Source organism: Cottoperca gobio, chromosome 17 (assembly GCF_900634415.1).
Source record: "Cottoperca gobio chromosome 17, fCotGob3.1, whole genome shotgun sequence".
Lineage (NCBI taxonomy): Eukaryota > Metazoa > Chordata > Actinopteri > Perciformes > Bovichtidae > Cottoperca > Cottoperca gobio.
The window spans coordinates 19,696,403-19,716,768 of record NC_041371.1 but is presented as its reverse complement, the minus strand read 5'-3'; the positions used below and the strand labels follow the sequence as shown (position 1 = coordinate 19,716,768).

Below are 20,366 nucleotides of genomic sequence, written 5' to 3'. Positions count from 1 at the left end.
GTGTGTGTGTGTGTGTGTGTGTGTGTGTGTGTGTGTGTGTGTGTGTGTGTGTGTGTGTGTGTGTGTGTGTGTGTGTGTGTGTGTAAAGGGGATGGCAGCAGTAATTCTCTAAATCCAGTTACTGAGGCCCTCAGGGTCTCGGCTACTGAGCCGCTTAAGACTAATTACACCCACTTCCCCCGCTCATATATTCATCACTTCTCAGATCACTGTTCTTTAATCTCTCCACCTTTTCTTCTTTCTCCTATTTTCTTTGTCTTTGTCTTGGTGCTTGGTGTTTTGTCTTTGTATAATTTGTCCTGCTCTGAGTTTTCTTCAAATTATGGTAGACTTCACTATAGTATAGATTCTGTAACTTAAATCTTAACTGATCCTGATGCAGAAGGACCCAAAGAGAATAAGTCTTTATCCTTTTGTGTTTACCACTGAACATTTAATTTTTATTATTTATTCCTTTGATAAAGGGCAGAGAAGACTGTGGGAGGCTGTGAAAAGGAGGAAAGCCATGTGCAAGCGCAAGTCCTGGATGAGCAAGGTGACAGAGACAAGCACAACACACACACTCCAGTGTTTCCCCTACCATTGTTTCATTCTACATTCTCTCCTCCGCTCTGTTTTGTGAAGGACAGGGCTTCGCTCACACACGTGCGCACACACCTACGCATACACCTACAGTCAGAGACAGAGCGGAGGAAAGGAGAGGAGGGAACTAAATAGAATCCACGCCACCCACTGGCGCTCTTTTATTACATCATCCTAATAATTGCATGATGGTAGTAGATGGAAACAAGCATTCAATCTCATTTTATTTTGCCAATTCTTTTTAAATTTGGATTGAAACCTGTGTTATGCAAACATGTTAAAACACCTTATACACAATTTCATACAATATATGATACACCAACACACAAGGCTGGGAGGACAGAAGTGTGTGAAGGAATACTAAGTGTGTGTGTGTGTGTGTGTGTGTGTGTGTGTGTGTGTGTGTGTGTGTGTGTGTGTGTGTGTGTGTGCGTGTGTGTGTGTTTTTTGCTGTTCTCAGTGGAAGTCGTGGTATCCAGAGGACGGTGCTTGCCTTCTATAATTACACCTGTCTGTTTCCGCCTCTGGCACCATCCTCAGCTAGAGCAATCTGCCTCCTCAGCCCTCTGTGTGTGTGAGTGCGTGTGTGTGTGCATGTGTGCGTGCTCACGCTGCCATACTCAGAATCTTTTGAATGTCGAGCCTCCTATTTGAAACCCACTTACCACACAGCGACCACAGAGATGTGGTGTTTTTAAAAAGGTCTGCAGCATTATGTCATGTCTGGTCCGGTGTGAATGTGAAACCACACACCGCTCGCTACTGTTTATATCTGGCCAGTCAAATATGTTTGGCACCTTGGATTCATTGACACTTCTTTTTCACTGACTATTCCATTTCTAAATACTGACCTTTGTTTGTCAGCCAATAATGAGTACACTTTGGTCTCGTTCACTTTATTGGAACGAAACAACGTTGACATTAATTTATTGCTTTGGAATCAAGATTTCGCTACTTATGAGGAAGACGTTTGATATGCTTCACGTTAAAGGTATAATATGTAATATTTCCTCATTAAAATGTCTAAAAACGATTAAAACAGACCTATCTAAAGGCCCTGTCACACATATCCGTATGACAGAAACGTATGCCGGCGCATACGAAAATTTGTCAGAGTCCAAATACGTCTAACTTTTCATCGGATCGGAAAAGTGAACATATACAGATACACATGTCTAACCTATTGATAGCGCATCACTTACTTATACAAAATGTATCAGACGAATACCCAACGAATGCATAAGATATACAAAAATATGGCGTATACAAAATATCGGCAACACGCTGGTGTACGTTGATATAAGGTAAGGTATAAGTAGTATTCATTAAGAGCTCACTGTGTTACGCTGGTGTACGTTGATATAAGGTAAGGTATAAGTAGTATTCATTAAGAGCTCACTGTGTTACGCTGGTGTACGTTGATATAAGGTAAGGTATAAGTAGTATTCATTAAGAGCTCACTGTGTTACGCTGGTGTACATTGATATAAGGTAAGGTATAAGTAGTATTCATTAAGAGCTCACTGTGTTACGCTGGGGTGCGTTGTTGAACAATGATGTTTTGAGCATGTTCAAAATTACCGGACGTAACCGACGTGTGCTTCATAAGATATGCAGACGTTACGTGATTTTAGACATATGTGAATACGGAATACCTGGGTGAATATTTACCTACGTAAATATAGTACGTAAATACCTACGTGAATACTTACCTACGTAAATACCTACGTGACTACGCTAGAGGAACGTTAGATATAGGCTACGTCGGCTGACGGTGAACCCTACAGCCAATGTATTGATTACGAGTGGATAACCTATTCCTACCATATGTTAAGATTATGCCTGACGACGGAGTAACTTATTACACGTGTTTCTACAGTACAGCTAGTGCTTCAGCATGTTAGCCGTTCTCCAGCATCAGCATGACTTGAACCAAATGGCACTTTTCCAGCTCCGTTGTCCAGACGCTCTGATACGTTTTAAATAAGTAAGTGATATGCTATCAATGTTTGACATACGTATAATAATGTGTTATGTATTCGTTATGTATACGTCAGCTACAACACCGCTGTGGTAAAGTTGGACGTATTTGGACTCTGACACATTTTGAGCTACTTTTTATATACGCCGGCATGTTTCTGCCATACGGAACTGTGTGACAGGGCCGTATGTCTGGCGTGTTCGGTGTAACGTCTGCGTCCTTCAAACGATCACAACTTACCCTTAATTTATATCAACGTATTGCCGATATTTCATATGCGCCGGCATACGTTTCTGTCATACGGATGTGTGAGACAGGGCCTTTATATATTTGTTGAGTGGTGTACTTACATTATCCAAATGTTTCCAATAATTTTCAAATTTAGAGAAATCTGTAATTATAATCAAGGTAACGGTCAGCGTTGTGGTTGTCTGCCACCAGCTGTCATGAATTGACTAGATTTAAGCCACTTTTTTTTTTACTATATATATGATTTTAGTTATTGCACGTCTGGATCTTAAGGTAACGTTAGGGTACTGTTTGTTTTGGAGCGGAGGAGACCTGCGGATCATTTCTCATCAGTTCACACACATTGTACAGGTTTACATTTAGGGGAATTGAAAGTTCACACAAAAACACACACGATTCATTCAGGTCACTTAATCTAATAGTGCTTCTTAATGAGTACTTCCTAACAGCTAAGTCATTCCTGCTGTGTTGTCAGCGCTTAAGAGGCAGGAAATATCTCTCTCTCCCATAATGATGTGTGTGTGTGTGTGTGTGTGTGTGTGTGTGTGTGTGTGTGTGTGTGTGTGTGTGTGTGTGTGTGTGTGTGTGTGTGTGTGCTTGTTTCAGTACACATGCTTACTGACAGCATATCCATTAGTCTTTGTTGAAAACATTCCACCTCATGTGTTGTGTGTACATTATTTAATACATTTACAGATATTACATTGGCCTTAGTGTGCACTTAAGAGCTTGTGCTTATTGTTGTTCTGTAGTTTTGAGTGTGTGTGTGTTTGGAGTCCTTAAGTCCCAGATAAGAGCGTAGGGATCACTGTTTGGTGGTGGTGATTCCTCTCGTCTGACTGCTGGATGCTGGCCATAACTTGACTCTGCTTTCCAACCGCTCTCTCCTCACACCACACAACCCACATATGCATCACGCGGCTAGACGTACATTCAGGAAATGAGGAAGAAGTTAGTACGGCCCGGTTCACTGTTTAAGCTGAATGATGAATTAGGATTCCTCTTTATATTTTCAGCACCTACAGGGGATTTAGTGGCTCTGTAGGTATGTAGAGGGGCCCGCCAAACCCACCTGGTCTTCCATACAAACCAGCCATCCATAAGGAACAATTGAGACTGCAATTGTTATTGGTCTGCTTGTGGTGCTTTGCTCTTACCTGTCTGGTGCCACTAGAGCTGGATGGCCATTTTACTGTGTGAACCTAATCGTCTAATGTCACCATTGTTGCTAACATCACAAAGTAAACAAGAAAATCTAAAAACATTAACCATCATTACTGCCTGATAGTACATGAGACATCAATCAAGTGTTGCCGCAGGCTTACTTCAGCGGGTGAGTGAGTGGGTCAATTGTGTGTGTGGGTGAAGGGAGTAGGGGGAGAGCGGAGAGGGAGAGATAAAGTGTAAAAAATGGTTTTCCTCGAGGGTGACAGAGATAGAAAAGAGTGGGAGATAAAGTTCATAATTTATTCTCCACCCACACTCTCCAGCCCAGTGTCTCCTGAGTGCAAAGTGACTTATTAAGGTGGGAGATAAAACACAAGTGGGACCCTTAATGAGAGACTTTTGAACCCCTTGGGTCGTAGACACTTTGTTTATCTCATATTAGGGTTCATAATATTGGTAATATGCAGATCAGTTTTTTTTACATCGTTATACTCGTGTACAAAGCACTTCTAAATAATGTATTTAAAAAAAATCTTATTTAATAATGTTACAATAATAATACATGAAAAAGCAAATACATTGAACCCTCTATCAATGTCCACTTTCAGTTCTTTTTGGACCTTAGCCCACCACTCGTGCTTGTTTCTCTTCAATATTGGACCTTTTCATTACTATTTGAAACGCTTTGACACTATTTCACCTACATTATTTATCCTACACACACACACACACACACACACACACACACACACACACACACACACACACACGCACACACACACACACGCACACACTCTTGCTTACCTCATTGCACAGCCAGCTTCATGCATTCTTTCTCTTCTCTAGGTGTTTAGTGGTAAGCGCCCAGATGGAGGAGACTTCCCCCAGCAGGGCCAGCCGGCCTCCTCCTTTCGTAAGCTGTCTCCCACACCTCCACTGGGCCTGGAGTGTGCCCTGACCACACAGCCCGGCGGTGGCGCTCCTCTTGACGGGCAGCAGCAGGCTCTAACCTGCCTCATCCCAGAGAAGGATCTGACGCTGTTTGAGAAGCTGGGGGACGGCTCCTTTGGTGTAGTGAAGAGAGGAGAGTGGCTGACGCCTGCAGGGAAGGTGGTGAGGAGACCCGCACTTTGAATTAATTTAGTTCTCTAAATAGGTATATATATATATATATGGGTTTATATCCTTGATAAATATAACAAATAAAATAAAACCACACAACCAAAACAATAAATAAAATGGAAGCTCTGTTGCAAAATGCTAAAGTCTTATAATGGTAGGGGAAACCCTGTCGTTTATTCTGCCATCTTATTGGCTAAAATGTAATGGCTATATACACAACGGGCAATATCGAGGTCAGCAAAAATGATCAAGACCATCTCATGTATCTTTCGATAAGGGCAGTGAACATTTGGGGAAAAGGCTGATTAATATGAGATTCCTTTTTAAACTGAATCTTTGTTCTTGTTTCCAGCTGAACGTAGCTGTGAAGTGTCTGAAGACAGATGTGCTCAGCCAGCCCGACGCTCTGGAGGACTTCATCTGTGAGGTCAACGCCATGCACTCCTTGGACCACCAGAACCTCATTCGCCTCTACGGTGTGGTGCTCACACACCCAATGAAGATGGTAGTGGACACACAGAACCGCACACACACAGGGAGGAATATACACAGAGAGATGCACATAAACACACATCAGTCAGCCTGTACTCTCACTTACACCCACACACTTAACGCACAAATGTGGCTCTCAGACGGCTTCATGACCTCACAGCCTGTTTGAATCAGGTCGGGCATCTTAAAGCTTTTGTTATGACCGGAGAAAGTGATGGAGGAAAGAAGGGAAACAGGAAGGGAGTGCCGCAAGTGAATGTAGGACTAAAATAAGGGCTGACATTTCACCCTGGTTGTTTTCATCTTGCTTTATTACCTTCTAGATATTTCCTGTGGCATATATTTGCTTCACATTGCCAGTTTTTGGACAACATTCAGATTATCAATTGCCAACGTCCCGTTCCACACTTCAGTTTCTTCTTCTTTTAGTCACATTACATTCTTCTACAGTTTTCTTCCTCCTATTCTATCTCCATCCTTTTATCTTCAAATCAACCTCTTTCTCGCCAACATGCTTTGTCCTCCCACGTTCCTCCTGTCACCCACTCTCTCCCCTTCTCTCCGTGTTCTGAAGGTGACCGAGCTGGCTCCTCTGGGTTCTCTGCTGGAGCGTTTGCGATGTGTTCGTCCACAGGGCCCAGTGTTGATCCACACTCTGTGCCAGTATGCCGTACAGGTGGCCTGTGGCATGGCCTATCTGGAGCAGAGGAGGTTCATCCACAGAGACCTGGCAGCCAGGTACAGGGGAGAGAACTTTTTAGGCTGGACTTTTTAAAGTTTTAGCTGCTATATAAAGGTCAAACCATATTTGTTTAAGAGGGTGTGTTCTTTGCATTCTCTATGAAACAGTTTTTTCTTGCAGGGATTTTTTTTACTGTTGTGTTGAATTATTTATATTGCTTCTCCTTCTCCACCCAGAAATGTTCAGGCCATTACAGGGAGACTTGGCCCACCAGTAAAAATGAGTCACTGGTTGGCTGGCTGTGCTGCGTGGTCTAAGTTCTCGGTCTTGCCCAAATTATTCAATTCCACCTAACTGTTGACACCACATAGATGCTTGAGAAAAAGCTTAATGGCTGGTAAAAATGAGTCATTTTCACAGTTAAAGCTGTGATAAAATGGTAATGATTACACATGGCTGTTTTTGCCAAACCGAGTATTTCTCAAGCTGTGGTTTTAAATACAGGCTCTTTTTGAAGATTAGTTATAACTTAACAGAAAGTTAATTCTATTGATAATAAATCTCAGGTTGCACATGGACTATATTTTATATGATGGGATCACATTCTAAACGTTGCTCAAGATTGACCATTGAAATAAATCTTTTTTCATCATCTCCTGCTAGAGTTTGCCACTTAAGCAAAACTTAGACAGAGTTCAAATTAAACTGCAATCATTTTAAATTGTAGTTATAAGATTATACGATGGGAACAGCTGCACCCCAATTTCCCAAAATACTCCCTGCGCTGCAATGTTAGAAAGAGTGTGGGTCAAACACGACTGAATGAAGAGGCATGTTGAGTTTAAAAATTCAACTCCTGTCTCTTCAGGAACATCCTCCTGGCCTCCGCTCACAGAGTGAAGATCGGGGACTTCGGCCTGATGAGGGCGCTGCCAAACAACCATGAGCACTATGTCATGCAGGAGCATCGAAAGGTCCCCTTTGCATGGTGGGTGGACTGAGAGAGCAGCACAAGCAAAGCTGTACTTGGATGCATTTCAGGCATGGATACGAGTGGTTCTTAGGTTTAGTGTGGGAATCTGATTTATTTGATTGCAGAAAGTTTCCAGAGAGAAATCTGATCGGTCACAGCTGCATTCCAGCCATGCTGATAATTCTTAGAAGACAATACTTGCTTAGTTTTTGTTGGTCTCTTTGCCAAATTCTGTATCAGCCAAGCGGCTAGCTAGTAGTCCATTTTTCTTTTTTATGTTTTCATTTATATACATCAGGGGTGCCCAAACATTTTCCCTTGGAGGGCCTAAAGCAAACATCTATTGTGTTTTATGTATTGTTAAGACATGTCCCAAGTTCCCTTAGTCGAAATGCCTTTCGTCAGTGTTCTGCTGTTTCTGCTCTGCATTGTTTTCTTACCACACTTTACACCAAACTGACTTCTTTTGCCCGCTGTGTTCAAATTGACTAATAATTAGGGATCATAGATATTTCAAGAACAGTTTTACTTCACAATATAAGTTGCATAAACAGAGATTTATTACGATTTTTTTGTAATTAATTAAAAAAACGAACTTGGTAGATACATTTGGCGTGCGAAACTGAACCTTATGGGCCCCCACTTTGGGCTGCCCTAATTTACATGCATGATCTTAGTATAAGTTTCCAAACAGTCGCCTTTAAAAAAAAAAAAAAAAAAAGCTTTCAATGTTAGAGTAGGCACATTGGAAAACTACAAACATTCTCTGCCCAAAGTGTGGATTGTCTTTGGACATTGTACAGGTTATGTTAAGGTTTGTTGTCCGTCTTGCTGCAGGTGCGCCCCAGAGAGTCTGAAGACCAGAACGTTCTCCCATGCTACAGACGCGTGGATGTTTGGAGTCACTCTCTGGGAGATGTTCACACATGGCCAGGAGCCCTGGCTGGGCCTCAATGGGAGCCAGGTGAACACACACAGAAAGAAATATAAACATATACAGTATGTCATGAAAACACCTTTAAGCTAACACAGGCAGAACCAGAAAACTAGTAACATATTCACATCTACACTGATTTATTCTTCAATTGTGCTCTTTCATTTTTCTCTCCTTTGTCAAAAAAAACACCCTAGATCCTGCACAAGATTGATAAAGAAGGTGAACGCCTCCCTAAGCCTGACGACTGTCCGCAGGATATTTACCAGGTGGTGCTGCAGTGCTGGGCTCAGAAACCAGATGACAGACCCACCTTTGTCGCCCTCCGTGAGTTCCTGCTTGAGGTAGGAGAGTTGTCATTTGGGTCGCCAAAGGTGTGTTAAATATTAGAGCTTTTAGCCCGAAGCAAAGAACACTTGATGATAAGTTTTCCTTCAGCTGTCTTTATCGCATGAATGGACCATTGGCTCCACCTAGTGGAGTAACTGCAGAGTAGAAAGTGATTCTGACAACTGGCTGCAATATGTCCCACTCATACGTGTGTGCTGAGTTAAAATGCACTTTGGTGTCTTGTGTGTTTAATTTTTTTGTATTTATCTTTTCAGACCATGCCAACAGACATGTGTGCTCTGCAGGACTTTGACGAGCCTGACAAACTCCAGATCCAGATCAATGATGTTATTACCATCATCGAGGGGAGGTGGGTGTTTATACGTGTTTAACACTTTCATCAAGAAACATTCCTCCAAATCTGTGACTTTTACCTCATTACTTATTAATACTGTTTTTGAAGAGAAACTTTTTGCAGTTGCTGAGCTCAAAGCTCACTGATAAAAAGGTAGTGAAGGTCTATTAAGATAAATGCATTACTGTGATAAGTAGACTAATTCATGAGTCCATCAACAGAAAAGTGAAGTCAGTAAAATGTCAGAAAAAGCTGTTTTCACACATTTTTCACTTATTTCCCTAAAATATATATTTTTTAAATGTTTGTTACATCACTATTGTAAATATTAAAATGTTAAATGTCCAGGAGAATTGTTTGCCCTGCAGATCCATGTTTCATCCTCAGTATTTCTGTGTCTCTCAGGGCAGAGAACTACTGGTGGCGAGGTCAAAGCAAGCGGACCCTTAAGGTCGGACAGTTCCCCAGAAACGTGGTGACATCAGTAGCGGGTTTGTCAGCTCACGACATCAGCCGGCCGCTCAAGAACAGCTTCATCCACACGGGACACGGAGACAGCGACCCTCATCACTGCTGGGGCTTCCCTGACAGGATTGACGAGTAAGGACCAGTTTCTGAATTTAGTACCACAATGAGAGGTGTTCACATGGTCCAAATGTCTCTTCATCACTTCATAAATATTTATCAGAATTATGACCCCTGTTAGAAAAGTCTATCTGATTTAGTTTTTACTGAGTTGTAATATTACACTCTTACCAATAGATGGCAGTAGCACAATATTACAGATGTCCAATTTATTGAAACCTAACAGCAAGGTTCAGTGTGTATATATATATATATATATATATATATATATATATATATATATATATATATATATATATAATTAAGTCTGGCCCTCTCTTTCCTCCAGTTTGTACCTCGGTAATCCCATGGATCCTCCTGATGTTCTCGGTGTTGACCTCAGTGGTACTCGGCCCATACATCTGCCAGGACGAGCTAGAAGTGAGTAAAAGAGCCTTAATGATGACCATTTTAAATATGTATCCTGCCAAGGACAAACACTCACACATTCAGCATCCAAACTCTGATCCACACTTGTTTAGCATTTAGCTCATGAGCTAAAAGTCAAACTAGAACAGGGTTTATGCCTCAACACTGAAACTGCACCCACTCAAATAATTACAGGTACATATTCACGTCCTGCTATTTGACAAAAAAACACTCTCACAACTGATAATCATCTGTCACTGAAACATAACTGATGTAACGACAAACATTAACATTCAAAACTATAATTTGCATGTCAATCTATAAAATGATGGGATTCAACATTTAAAAGGTGCGGCTACATTGACATCATGGATTGTTGGTATAAATGTGCAGATCTTTTGGAAACATGGCTTCCTAACAGCTTGCTTTTCATTCTTAACATTTGCTGGCAAAACTTTCAGATGCAATCTGACATTTGCTTCCTGTTTTCTTTGCTGCTGTCTTTTTTCGGTTTCTCCTTTGCGGGGCGACACTTGCTTTTATCCTTCCAGAGGAGCCTCCTCCCCGCCCTCCTCAGCCAGCAGTGTTAATCAAGAGTAAGTCTGGTTTCTCTCAGCAGCTCCTCACCCATTGCTCCTGCCCTCTCTGTTCCCTCCTAGCTCCACTCCTCAAAGGTACATCCCATATTTGTTGTCTCTCCTTGGCCTGTCTTTGCAGTGATTCCGTCATCTACTTTTATTTCCTCTCTTAACATCATTCTTCTCCATCTCCCCGCCCCTGTTTCCCCTCTAACAGGTGTGCAGTGTCCTTGCTGTGCACAATAGGACTCACTTATAACCTGGAAACCTTTTTGGAGTGGAGTGTGTCTTGTATTTTGTGGTGTGACGTGATTTTAAAGAGCATCTGTGTTATCGCTCTCTAAACCTTTCTCGACAATGAAATGAACATATTGTGTGTTTGCGTCTCCAGAGCCTTGCTATGATCCAGTCAACGATGATGAGGATCTGACTTCGGCCGGACTAAAGAGACTGTCACTTCGGAAAACGGGTTCTGTCAAAGGCTTAAAACTTAAACCCGCTGCATGGGTCTCTGCTTCCAAACAGGGGGGTGGCCGGACTTCAGGCTCAGGCCACAACCCCCACAGTGAAGTCTCCCTCATTGACTTTGGGGAGGAGTTCCCCCCGCCCTCGCCCACGCCCTCCCCCTCCCCTTCCCCTGTGGTTGAAATTCAGATTCCTTCACTGGCAAAGCTAGTTTTGGGAGCAGAGAACCTCCTGGACCGAACACCGCCTCAGAGTCCGTCTAGATCGTTGCCCCGCCCCCTTCACCCGACACCAGTAGTGGACTGGGATGCTCGGCCATTACCTCCACCCCCCGCCTATGACGATGTAGCCCAAGACGAAGACGATATGGAGGTACGGTAGGAGGTGACACAGCACATTTCACATTTATCTCCTGCTCTTATATCGTCTAGATCCACAGTAGAAAATATTGATCTTCTTCTTTCTCCACAAAGGTGAGCTCCATCAACAGCTCCGAGCAGCAGCATGAGGAGGAGCAGAGTGAGGTCTTAAACCCAGGCGAGGCTCTCTACTCTGGACAGAAGGTGGGGGGTGAGGCTCTTGTATCCAAGGGTCCAGACAGGTCCGGCTTTGAGGACAACCTCTTTCTCCCCAGCAAGCAGAGCCAGGTTCTGTCCACCTCCTTCTCCCAGTCAGCAGAGATCTTCCAAGAACTCCAGCAAGAATGCATGAGGAGGCTGAATGTGCCGGCTGGAAGTGCTGCACGGTCGAGCTCGCCGTCCCAGAGCTCAGCCTTGTGTCCTCAGACTCCATGGACCCAGGAGGTACACCAGCAGAGTGCCCTCTCCTCCAATGAGGACAGACCCCAGATCCCCCCACGTGTCCCCATACCCCCTCGCCCCATAAAGAGGGGCGACTACACATCTGCTCGCTGGTCAAGGGATCTCTCCCTGTCACCGACAGCTGACACCACGGAGGACGTTTCAGGCCCAGACCAGGAACGACCTCCTCAGATTCCTCCCAGGGACCCTTTGTCCCATCCTGACTCCAGGACTCCCAGCCCCATGGGCCTGGTAGTGGGCTCCCCCCAGCAGAGAGTCTACTCTGTCAGCCCATCCACCATGCAGAATCCCCTTACCTCCTGCCCCTCTACACACACCTACGGTTCCTACCTCTCCACCTCTCCAGCTAAACTCATGCCTACCACACACAGCTTTGCATCAGATCCTAAATATGCTGCACCCAAAGTGATCCAGGCGCAGGGGAAGGACGCCAGCAAGGGTCCCTGTATCCTCCCTATAGTGCGTGATGGACGTAAAGTCAGTAACACCCATTATTACCTTCTACCAGAGAGGCCCCCATACCTCGACCGCTACGACCGCTTCTTCAGGGAGGCGGAGAGCCTGCCTGCCAGCGGCCTGGAGGAAAGGCATGTACGGCAAGCTAACACCGCCACTGTCAGACCCATGGTGGTCAGCAGCCAGACTCTCCAGGGACACGCCCAGGGACAGGGGCTCGTCCAGCCAGACGAGCTGAAGGCTAATTTCTCATCCAACAATAACAGCGGTCTGAGTGGGCTGCGGTCAGGGATGAAGATATCAGTTAGTGTCCCTCGCGTGTGTTCAGACGGGCTGACAGCTGCGGTGGTCCCCACTGCTTCCTGTATCAGGACAGATGGAGGAGGGAACTCCGGTGACAGGGTCAAAATGGTAAGGTCAGAGATATTTGGATTGCCTTTTGCAACTTCTCATTTCAAACACACTTTCTGTATAATTTAACGATTTGTGCTGAAAGATGTTACTTATTGCTTCAGTAATTAAAATGCTAAGCGTGCTCACTTTCTCCCTCATGATGGATCGTTTAGCTGCAATAAATAGTTGACCTTATATCCTCCTTAATGTTACTTTGATTGCTTTTTTGTAAAATGAGACTTCAAAACCGTACAGTTACATTTGTAGTTTCCTGTCACTACCATGAGAGCGTATGGCTCCATGAGATGAAGCTAAGAGCTAAAATATCCGTGCAATATTCAGGGTGATCCAGTAGTATTGACTTTAGATGTAATAAAGTGCGGTGCATATTTGATACATGGCTTGCTTGACTCCTCACATTTGCAACCTGTTTCTCATAGTTAATGTAGTTTTTGCATTCTACTCTGAAGGTCATTTTCTATCGTTTGTCCACTCAGGTCACAGATTTTGTGTTTGTGTGTGCAAATGTTTCTCTTCCTGTTTGCAACCGAGCGATTTGCAGCTCATACTGTAGCAGCTCAAATGTGTCATAATTGTACAGATGACGTTCCTTTTCAATTTAAAATCATTATCAGAACCAAATTAGGATTGGTGTATAACAGCACAATAACATTTCCAAACTGGAGCTGAACTTATGAAAGCCAAAGATCAGAATAATTAATCAGGAAGTTCTATTTAAATATAAATATCGTTTCAGTACAAGACTTAGTAGCATACAAACACTTTCTCTCATTCTCGTCACAATGAAAAGCACAACAATCTTAGCCTATAGCTTCTCATAACTTATTTTAAAACATGTCAGTGTTCTTTGGAGACAAAGGTCATATTACCTAAGCTGTGAATTAATTTCAAAAGACGAGAAACAACATTTTGATTGGTTTCTTTTTGCCGACCAATTGATTTGCACACCAATTGAACTGGAGTCAGAATCACTGCGAAACACCAAAGGCTCTACATCGATCCGGCACTTGGCATTTTGTAGTGGATACTGAGATCTGTGGCCGCACACCAAATGCAGTGGGAATGTGGGGTCATATATAAACTGTACTGCAGAGCAGATCAATGCCAGACATGGACTTTGCATTCACTTGCTGATGTAGTTTAAATACTGGTGGAAGAAGTAGCAGGAAGTGATGCCATGGTATTGTTATTATCAGTACCAATCAATATTGATAACAAATAAAGTGGCTATGCTGCTACAATGTCTCATCAAGCTGTGACACAGTGTCGGCGCTATCTTGTTGAAATTAGAGTTATCTTAAAGTGGATTATGCATAAACATAATCACGAGAACATGACTCAGTTTGTGAAGAGATGGGGGACTGTTCAAACAGCCTCATCTACCTACACTTGGATTCTTATCAACTTTTCAAGTGCCAAAGAAGGTCACAAAAAAAAACAAATGTTTTAGTAGACTGTGAGATTTGGAAGTGTTTGTACACACATTGATACATCTCAAAGAAAGGACCGTGTGTGTTAATGTTGATGGCAGTACTGAGGTCCATCAAGCGATGAAGAATCAGAGCCAAGGGAAAACATACTGACGCTGTTAATGTTGTGTGATTCAGGTGCAGGAGGCCGTTCACGGTGTCACAATAGAGGAGTGCCAAGCCGCCCTCCAGAACCACAACTGGCATGTCCAGAAAGCTGTGTATTATCTAAAGGTGAGAGCATTCTTTAGTACACTGACGACTCTTAATGCAGCCGGTTACTGAAGACCAGGTTTCCTATATCTACAGTCAGAGACAGAGCGGAGGAAAGGAGAGGAGGGAACTAAATAGAATCCACGCCACCCACTGGCGCTCTTTTATTACATCATCCTAATAATCGCATGATGGTAGTAGATGGAAACAAGCATTCAATCTCATTTTATTTTGCCAATTTAAATTTGGATTGAAACCTGTGTTATCAAACATGTTAAAACACCTTATACACAAGTTCATACAATATATGATACACCAACACACAAGGCTGGGAGGACAGAAGTGTGTGAAGGAATACTAAGTGTGTGTGTGCGTGCGTGTGTGTGTGTGTGTGTGTGTGTGTGTGTGTGTGTGTGTGTGTGTGTGTGTGTGTGTGTGTGTGTGTGTGTGTGTGTGTGTGTGTGTGTGTGAGAGTGAGAGTGTGTGAGTCCCGGCCTTTTCAGCTTGCTATAAAGCAGATGCATGTAATGTCAATCATCCTGGCTGCTCCGCACACTGCTGCAGCATTTTTTTTCTTTTTTCCTTTGCACATTAAGCACGAAGGGTTCGACTCGTGGAGGACAAATAAAAACTCCTCTGTCCACTTGTCTTGAATGTTCCTTTGCTCGTCTTGTATGGCTCGTACCTTTCTTTTTTTAACGGAAGCAGCCAAGCTAACGCAGGTATGAAGTGCCAGGTTGGTCGTAGTATCCTCCAATTTAAATGTTCAAATTTAGCGATATAAATGATTTTTTAGCAAATGTCCATATTCATAAACATGCTTATGTTAACATATTTTTAATGAGCTTAAGTTTATTTATTTATATACTAGCCCACCATGTCTCTATATTTGCATCTTTTATCAATTATTATTATCTATTATTTGTAGGCTAATCTAGCAGACACTGTTTTAATGGGTTGTATGTAATAGCCCTGCTTGTTTTTATGAAATCTGATATATCATATATATCACTTTATTTAGCCTCCTGCCACGCGTGACACCAATTAAAGCTTGGCGAGCGCAGGAGTCTCAAGAGCCGCGCAATGAGTAACACTGTTGTAGTTCATCAAAATAAAGACGCTCTAAAGTGGACGTTTAGGTTGCAGCACTGCAATTACTAAAAGAGAAGCAAAGTCCTCAGAGACACAGATCACTGCATCGCCGCTCTGGCCCGGAGTCCTTCTCTGTAATAACCTTGTTTTTTGTTGCAGAGGATATAACTGTAAACACGGTGTCATTCAAAGTTGCTTAATGTCATCTTTGCTTTATTGGTTCATATAAAGTTATGATAAGAGCAACTTTGTTGAACCTTAAGAGAAAACGATGTCATTACTGCTGCAATGAGCCGGCTATAAACACAAACTGGCATATCGACTCAGTGATGTGTCTCAGCAGCATTCAACACGCTCAGCTGCCTGTGTGTGGCCACAGGATGGAAGATGTGTTTGGATGGCAGTGAGCACAAGGGAACACTTGACTGCTCCTTAATAGTGGCGGCAAAGTTTAGAAGATACAGAAGTGTGTTTGAACAGCACTGAGCTTGTCTTAAGACAATGTGTTTACTGGTGCTGCAATCACACTCAAACATATGAATGATGCATTTCTTTCCTATGACAGTACCCGACTGTGTGACTCCGCGTTATTGTCCCATCTCTCCCGGCTCCTTTGTACGATACTTTTCATCTCCGTTTGTTATCTGCACTCTGCAGGTGGAGCAGCTGTTCTGTTTGGGTCTGAGGAACAGGTCAGAGTGTCTGAAGCTGCTGGAGATGTGTGACTGGAACCTGGAGGTGGCCAGCACCCACATGTTAGATAACTATGGATCCACAACAACACAGAGGTACTGTATTCTGGAGCTGTGGCTCATGACTTTCATTAGGCTGTTTTTTACATTCTGTTGACGTTCTCTTACAAAGCTTTGAATGTCTGGCGTCATATTTTGTGACGTCGTCACTCTAGAAATAAATTTTTCATAATTACTATATGAATTATTGAGTTATGGCTCAAAACGTGTTTTGTAAGGTCACAGTGACATTAAATTTGACTATCAAAATCTAATCGGATCATCCTCGAGCCAAAGTGAATGTTAGTGCCAAATTTAAAGAAATTCTTGCAGGTGTTCCTGAGAAGTATAGTTTGCCATTAAAATGACAAGATGTTTTATCGTATACTGTGCCATAAAAAATATGGTATATGTCACGATTTATAAAAAAAGAGTTCCCCAGATGATGCGTTCAGGAGAATGGGACAGACGGACAACCTGAAAACATAAAGCCTCCAGCCACGGCTGGCGCAGCACAGAGGCATGAGAAGCAGCGCAGCAGAAGAATATTAACTTAGAATACCAATGAGGCTCTGAAAGATTCGGTGCAGCCCTCGCTGTACTCTTATGTTACTGGCACAATGATGATTTTCCATCCTTCCAACTTATTTAACACTTTAGCGTTGTCACTTCATATAGCACCCATCGCCTCTAATTTCAACTTCAGTCCAGACATTTACTCGTGCATCTGTATCGAGGCCTTTTGTCCGTCAGTGTGACATTAATGCTCATTGAGGACATGTTTAGACGTTGTTTCTATAGTTCCTATGATCTGAGCTAACATGTTAGCATGAGATTTATCACATCTGTCTTTGGAAAACTTTATCATTAAAGTTCTGAGCTGGGCTTAACTGCTGGAGATGTTCCTTCCTCCAAATATGAATTACTGCAAGTTAAGTGAGAAAGTTTCCAGCCGACGTACAGCAGGGAGACAGGCAGCAGTGTGATGGTGTGCTTGTTAATGACACCAACAATCACATCTGGCTGCTAGACTGAGAAAGTGTTCTGCTTTGTTGACCTTTTCTAAACATATATATACATTATGAAAGTGTTTTTTAACTCTTGATCAATTGAATGCATCTCACTTTCAAAGCCTCCAAAGAAAAACACCAATCATGTGGATTTAGGAGGTCTTTGCATTTCATCTCAGGATTTTCTCTATCTAATCTAAAGCTTCTTTCTGTTTGCAGACGGTGACAGAGATCTCAAGCTGCTGAGCTCAGATTGGAATTTCATCCTCAATACAACATCATCCGAGGAGGTGAATCTGCTCCCGACCCGCCGCCAATCAGAAGACTGTTATTTGACTATAAAAGAATCAAGCACATTTTCACTGAACTAGCAAAAAATACTTAACTTTTATTAAGGCTCCATTCATACTTAACATGGACAAAGGAATGTAGCCTGGCGTTAAAAAAAGTCGACTTTGGGTCATATTTTGACTTTGGTCTTAAAGATATGTGATCGTTGCACTTCTGAAAAAATCATAGTCCGCCATCTTTTCTAAGTTGTTCAGAGACACAAAATGACACGCTACTTGTGAGTTGAATTTCATTTGATCAGCCTGAAACGTGTCATCCTAACAGAGTCACAGATGCTGTGTCAAGTCCACTCACTGGGGTCGTCACTGCAGAGATAATTTCATCTTTTCTTTTGTTAATGTCATTTAAAAAGCCGGTTTTAAGTGATTCTGAAGAGTTAAAAGTACAACATGCACAGGAGCGCTTCTGTGAAAGATCCACACTTTACCAGTAGGTTATTGTATTTAGTCAGAATATGCCAAGAACTATATCAGTTTGACAACATGACACTCAGATCTCATCAAGTGAACTGTGTCAGAATTGAACAGAAATACTGTACAGTGTATACAGATTCAGCCTGTACCATGTCAATGCACAACAAAACACAAAGCTAATACTGAATTGGCTGTCCAGGCATTATTGTACAGGAAATCATTTGGGCCCGTTTACAGTCATAAAGAGGGGTGTGGATGTGATTATGAAAATTGTCTGCTGCTGAAAGACTGTAGAGTCGAGGAGAAATGTGCAGAAGAAATGCTGCTGCAAAAGAAACACTCAGACTTCTCTACAATAAAATAAAAGTCATATCCTGCACTCAGAGTCAAAGGTGAAACCAGCACCGTGTTGACCTGAATCTAAAGAATGAATGAAAATAATTTGCTTCTTTTAAATACCCACAAAACTGTCTAGTATATTCAAAGGGTCTAAACATGATACCGTTATAAAGAGACCTTTATGCGTTTGTTAACAAAATATTGATAAATTATTGTAATATATTTTGAACACAATGCTCAGAGACAAGAGGAGACTTATGTCCATTACTGGGCAGGCCATTTTATAAATTAGTTAAATGCGTCTCTCCTTGAGCTTAACACTGATCTATGACTGTTGCCACATGTGGCTTAAGAACTAAAGGGCCACGCAGTCGGTGGAAACTTCCCCCACCTCAGATATATTCTGTCCTTATTCCTTGTCACTAAGCACTTTGCCCACACATAACTCCTGCACATCAGCTGAAAACTCCTGCCAGCTGGGTACTTTCTGCAGACTACGCTGGCAGCTAATAACAGAAATGCAGTGAAATCCACCCCAAGGCACAGATCTTGTCCGATGATCATCACTTTAAACCACAGCTGTGATATTTTGGTCAGCAGCTTCGGGGGCAATAATTGTGAGGACGTGTCGGCTCTGTGTGAACTCGCTGCTGGACATGACAGTACATTATCTCACTGCGTATTGTCACAGTGTAGCCCTCGGCAATGAACATAAAAAATATGTTCCCCCATTTTATTCCAGATGCACTTAAACTCTACTAAAAAGGAAGTCAAATATAAAGGCATGCCACATGCTTTGAATTCACTTTTCTGTGGTTAACCAAATGTTGGTGCCAACTGGTACCACCTATTTCAATTACAATATGAGTGGTTGTCCACATGAAGACACTGGCTCTGCTCCACCCAGCTCCTCCATGTGTCCACCAAAACCCCAGTATGTGACAGGTCTGAGCAGAAACTTCAAATGGCCTCTGAAAAAAGCCACCATGGAACCACAACAAGCCTGCTACCTGGCTGGGCAAATTAAGAGGCTTTGAAGAAAACCGTGTGTATATGTCTAAAGGATGTACAAGACTGATGTTGGATGACAACCTCCAGTAAAAAAAAAAAAATGTCCCGTGTGCAATAAGGCTGCTGTAGAACCTGTAACCTCCCAGTCTGTTCATCCGTCAGTGCCATCCGTCATGTCATCTCTGTCTTAGTCATTGAATGCACAGGAAACACCTATTTCAGTATAAAGTGTTTTCCTCCCCAGAGTAGCAGGAAGTTGTCCTTAAACACTGATCCAGAGTCAGGTTTGCCAGTGTTCCCCTCTGATGTGTTGTGGTGAAGCTGCTTGTTAATGTGTGGGCGGCCTCCAGTGTGTTCATGTGTTGTTTGTCTTGATACCAAGCTGCTGTCGTTGTGTTGACGGACTGAAGTGAACCTTGTGGTGTTATCAACCCGAAGCAACATGCTCCTGTTGTGGTGTTTAGAATCGGATGTTAGAAAAAGATTAGTTTCTGAAGAAACAAACTGTTTGCTATTTTAAGTCTTTCATATTGTTTTTGCTGTTTCACCTTCAATCCAACTCGCCATTTCTTCCTCAGTTATATGTATTTGCTTCCCAGAATGTGTTTATTTTTACACGCCTACTGTACAGTTGCTTGTCCTTGTTTCTCTCCTCCTGGGTTGATGGAAATGTTCAAGAGAAGTTCATGCTGCCGAATTTATAAATGTATTTTTTATTAAAGAATTAATTATTTTTTACCTATTTTCTTCTGTTTATTTATCTTTTTCAGTTTCCTTAGTAATCTTGTTGTTGACATGTTCCCATCATTAAGAAAATATTAAGAAAAGACAAACACTAGAGCACAAATCTGTGCGTGAGATCATCTGTTTTGTTATGCATGTCATCAAATGTATAATGCTTAAAGTGCTGCAACAAATAATGTCACCATCTTAGCTCGCCGTCTACTCTGCTGTGTAACCCCGGCCCGCCGCAGCTCCACCGACTCCACCTCTCTGCCCATTCTTGGAATAGCCGAAAGATAGGCAGAGTCGACACAGCGATATGACTATAAACAAAAAGACTACTACACACAGTGCTCTTCACTTGCAATTAAATATATCTAATAACATTGTTTCGATAACAGACTTCATCAGGTCATTTTAC

General features: G+C 42.5%; 1 protein-coding gene across 9 annotated transcripts in view; it reads left to right on the top strand.

Annotated features, from left to right (window-relative positions):
• Positions 1-19,964, top strand: part of tnk2b (tyrosine kinase, non-receptor, 2b) — a 46,159-nt gene extending 26,195 nt beyond the window's left edge. For 4 of the 9 annotated variants that reach the window (XM_029453530.1, XM_029453526.1, XM_029453525.1 and 1 more), the window contains 16 exons: positions 465-535; positions 4,825-5,091; positions 5,453-5,605; positions 6,167-6,330; positions 7,143-7,262; positions 8,085-8,211; positions 8,379-8,525; positions 8,787-8,881; positions 9,272-9,466; positions 9,780-9,871; positions 10,411-10,455; positions 10,829-11,274; positions 11,376-12,590; positions 14,201-14,296; positions 16,025-16,155; positions 17,328-19,964. In XM_029453530.1, the coding sequence (XP_029309390.1) occupies positions 465-535; positions 4,825-5,091; positions 5,453-5,605; positions 6,167-6,330; positions 7,143-7,262; positions 8,085-8,211; positions 8,379-8,525; positions 8,787-8,881; positions 9,272-9,466; positions 9,780-9,871; positions 10,411-10,455; positions 10,829-11,274; positions 11,376-12,590; positions 14,201-14,296; positions 16,025-16,155; positions 17,328-17,334 (3,371 nt within the window). In that variant the 3' untranslated portion in view covers positions 17,335-19,964. Of the gene's footprint in view, positions 1-464; positions 536-4,824; positions 5,092-5,452; positions 5,606-6,166; positions 6,331-7,142; positions 7,263-8,084; positions 8,212-8,378; positions 8,526-8,786; positions 8,882-9,271; positions 9,467-9,779; positions 9,872-10,410; positions 10,456-10,828; positions 11,275-11,375; positions 12,591-14,200; positions 14,297-16,024; positions 16,156-17,327 lie in introns of those variants that run through there. The other 5 variants (XM_029453532.1, XM_029453531.1, XM_029453528.1 and 2 more) reach the window with 3 other exon arrangements.
• Positions 19,965-20,366: the final 402 nt, after the last annotated feature.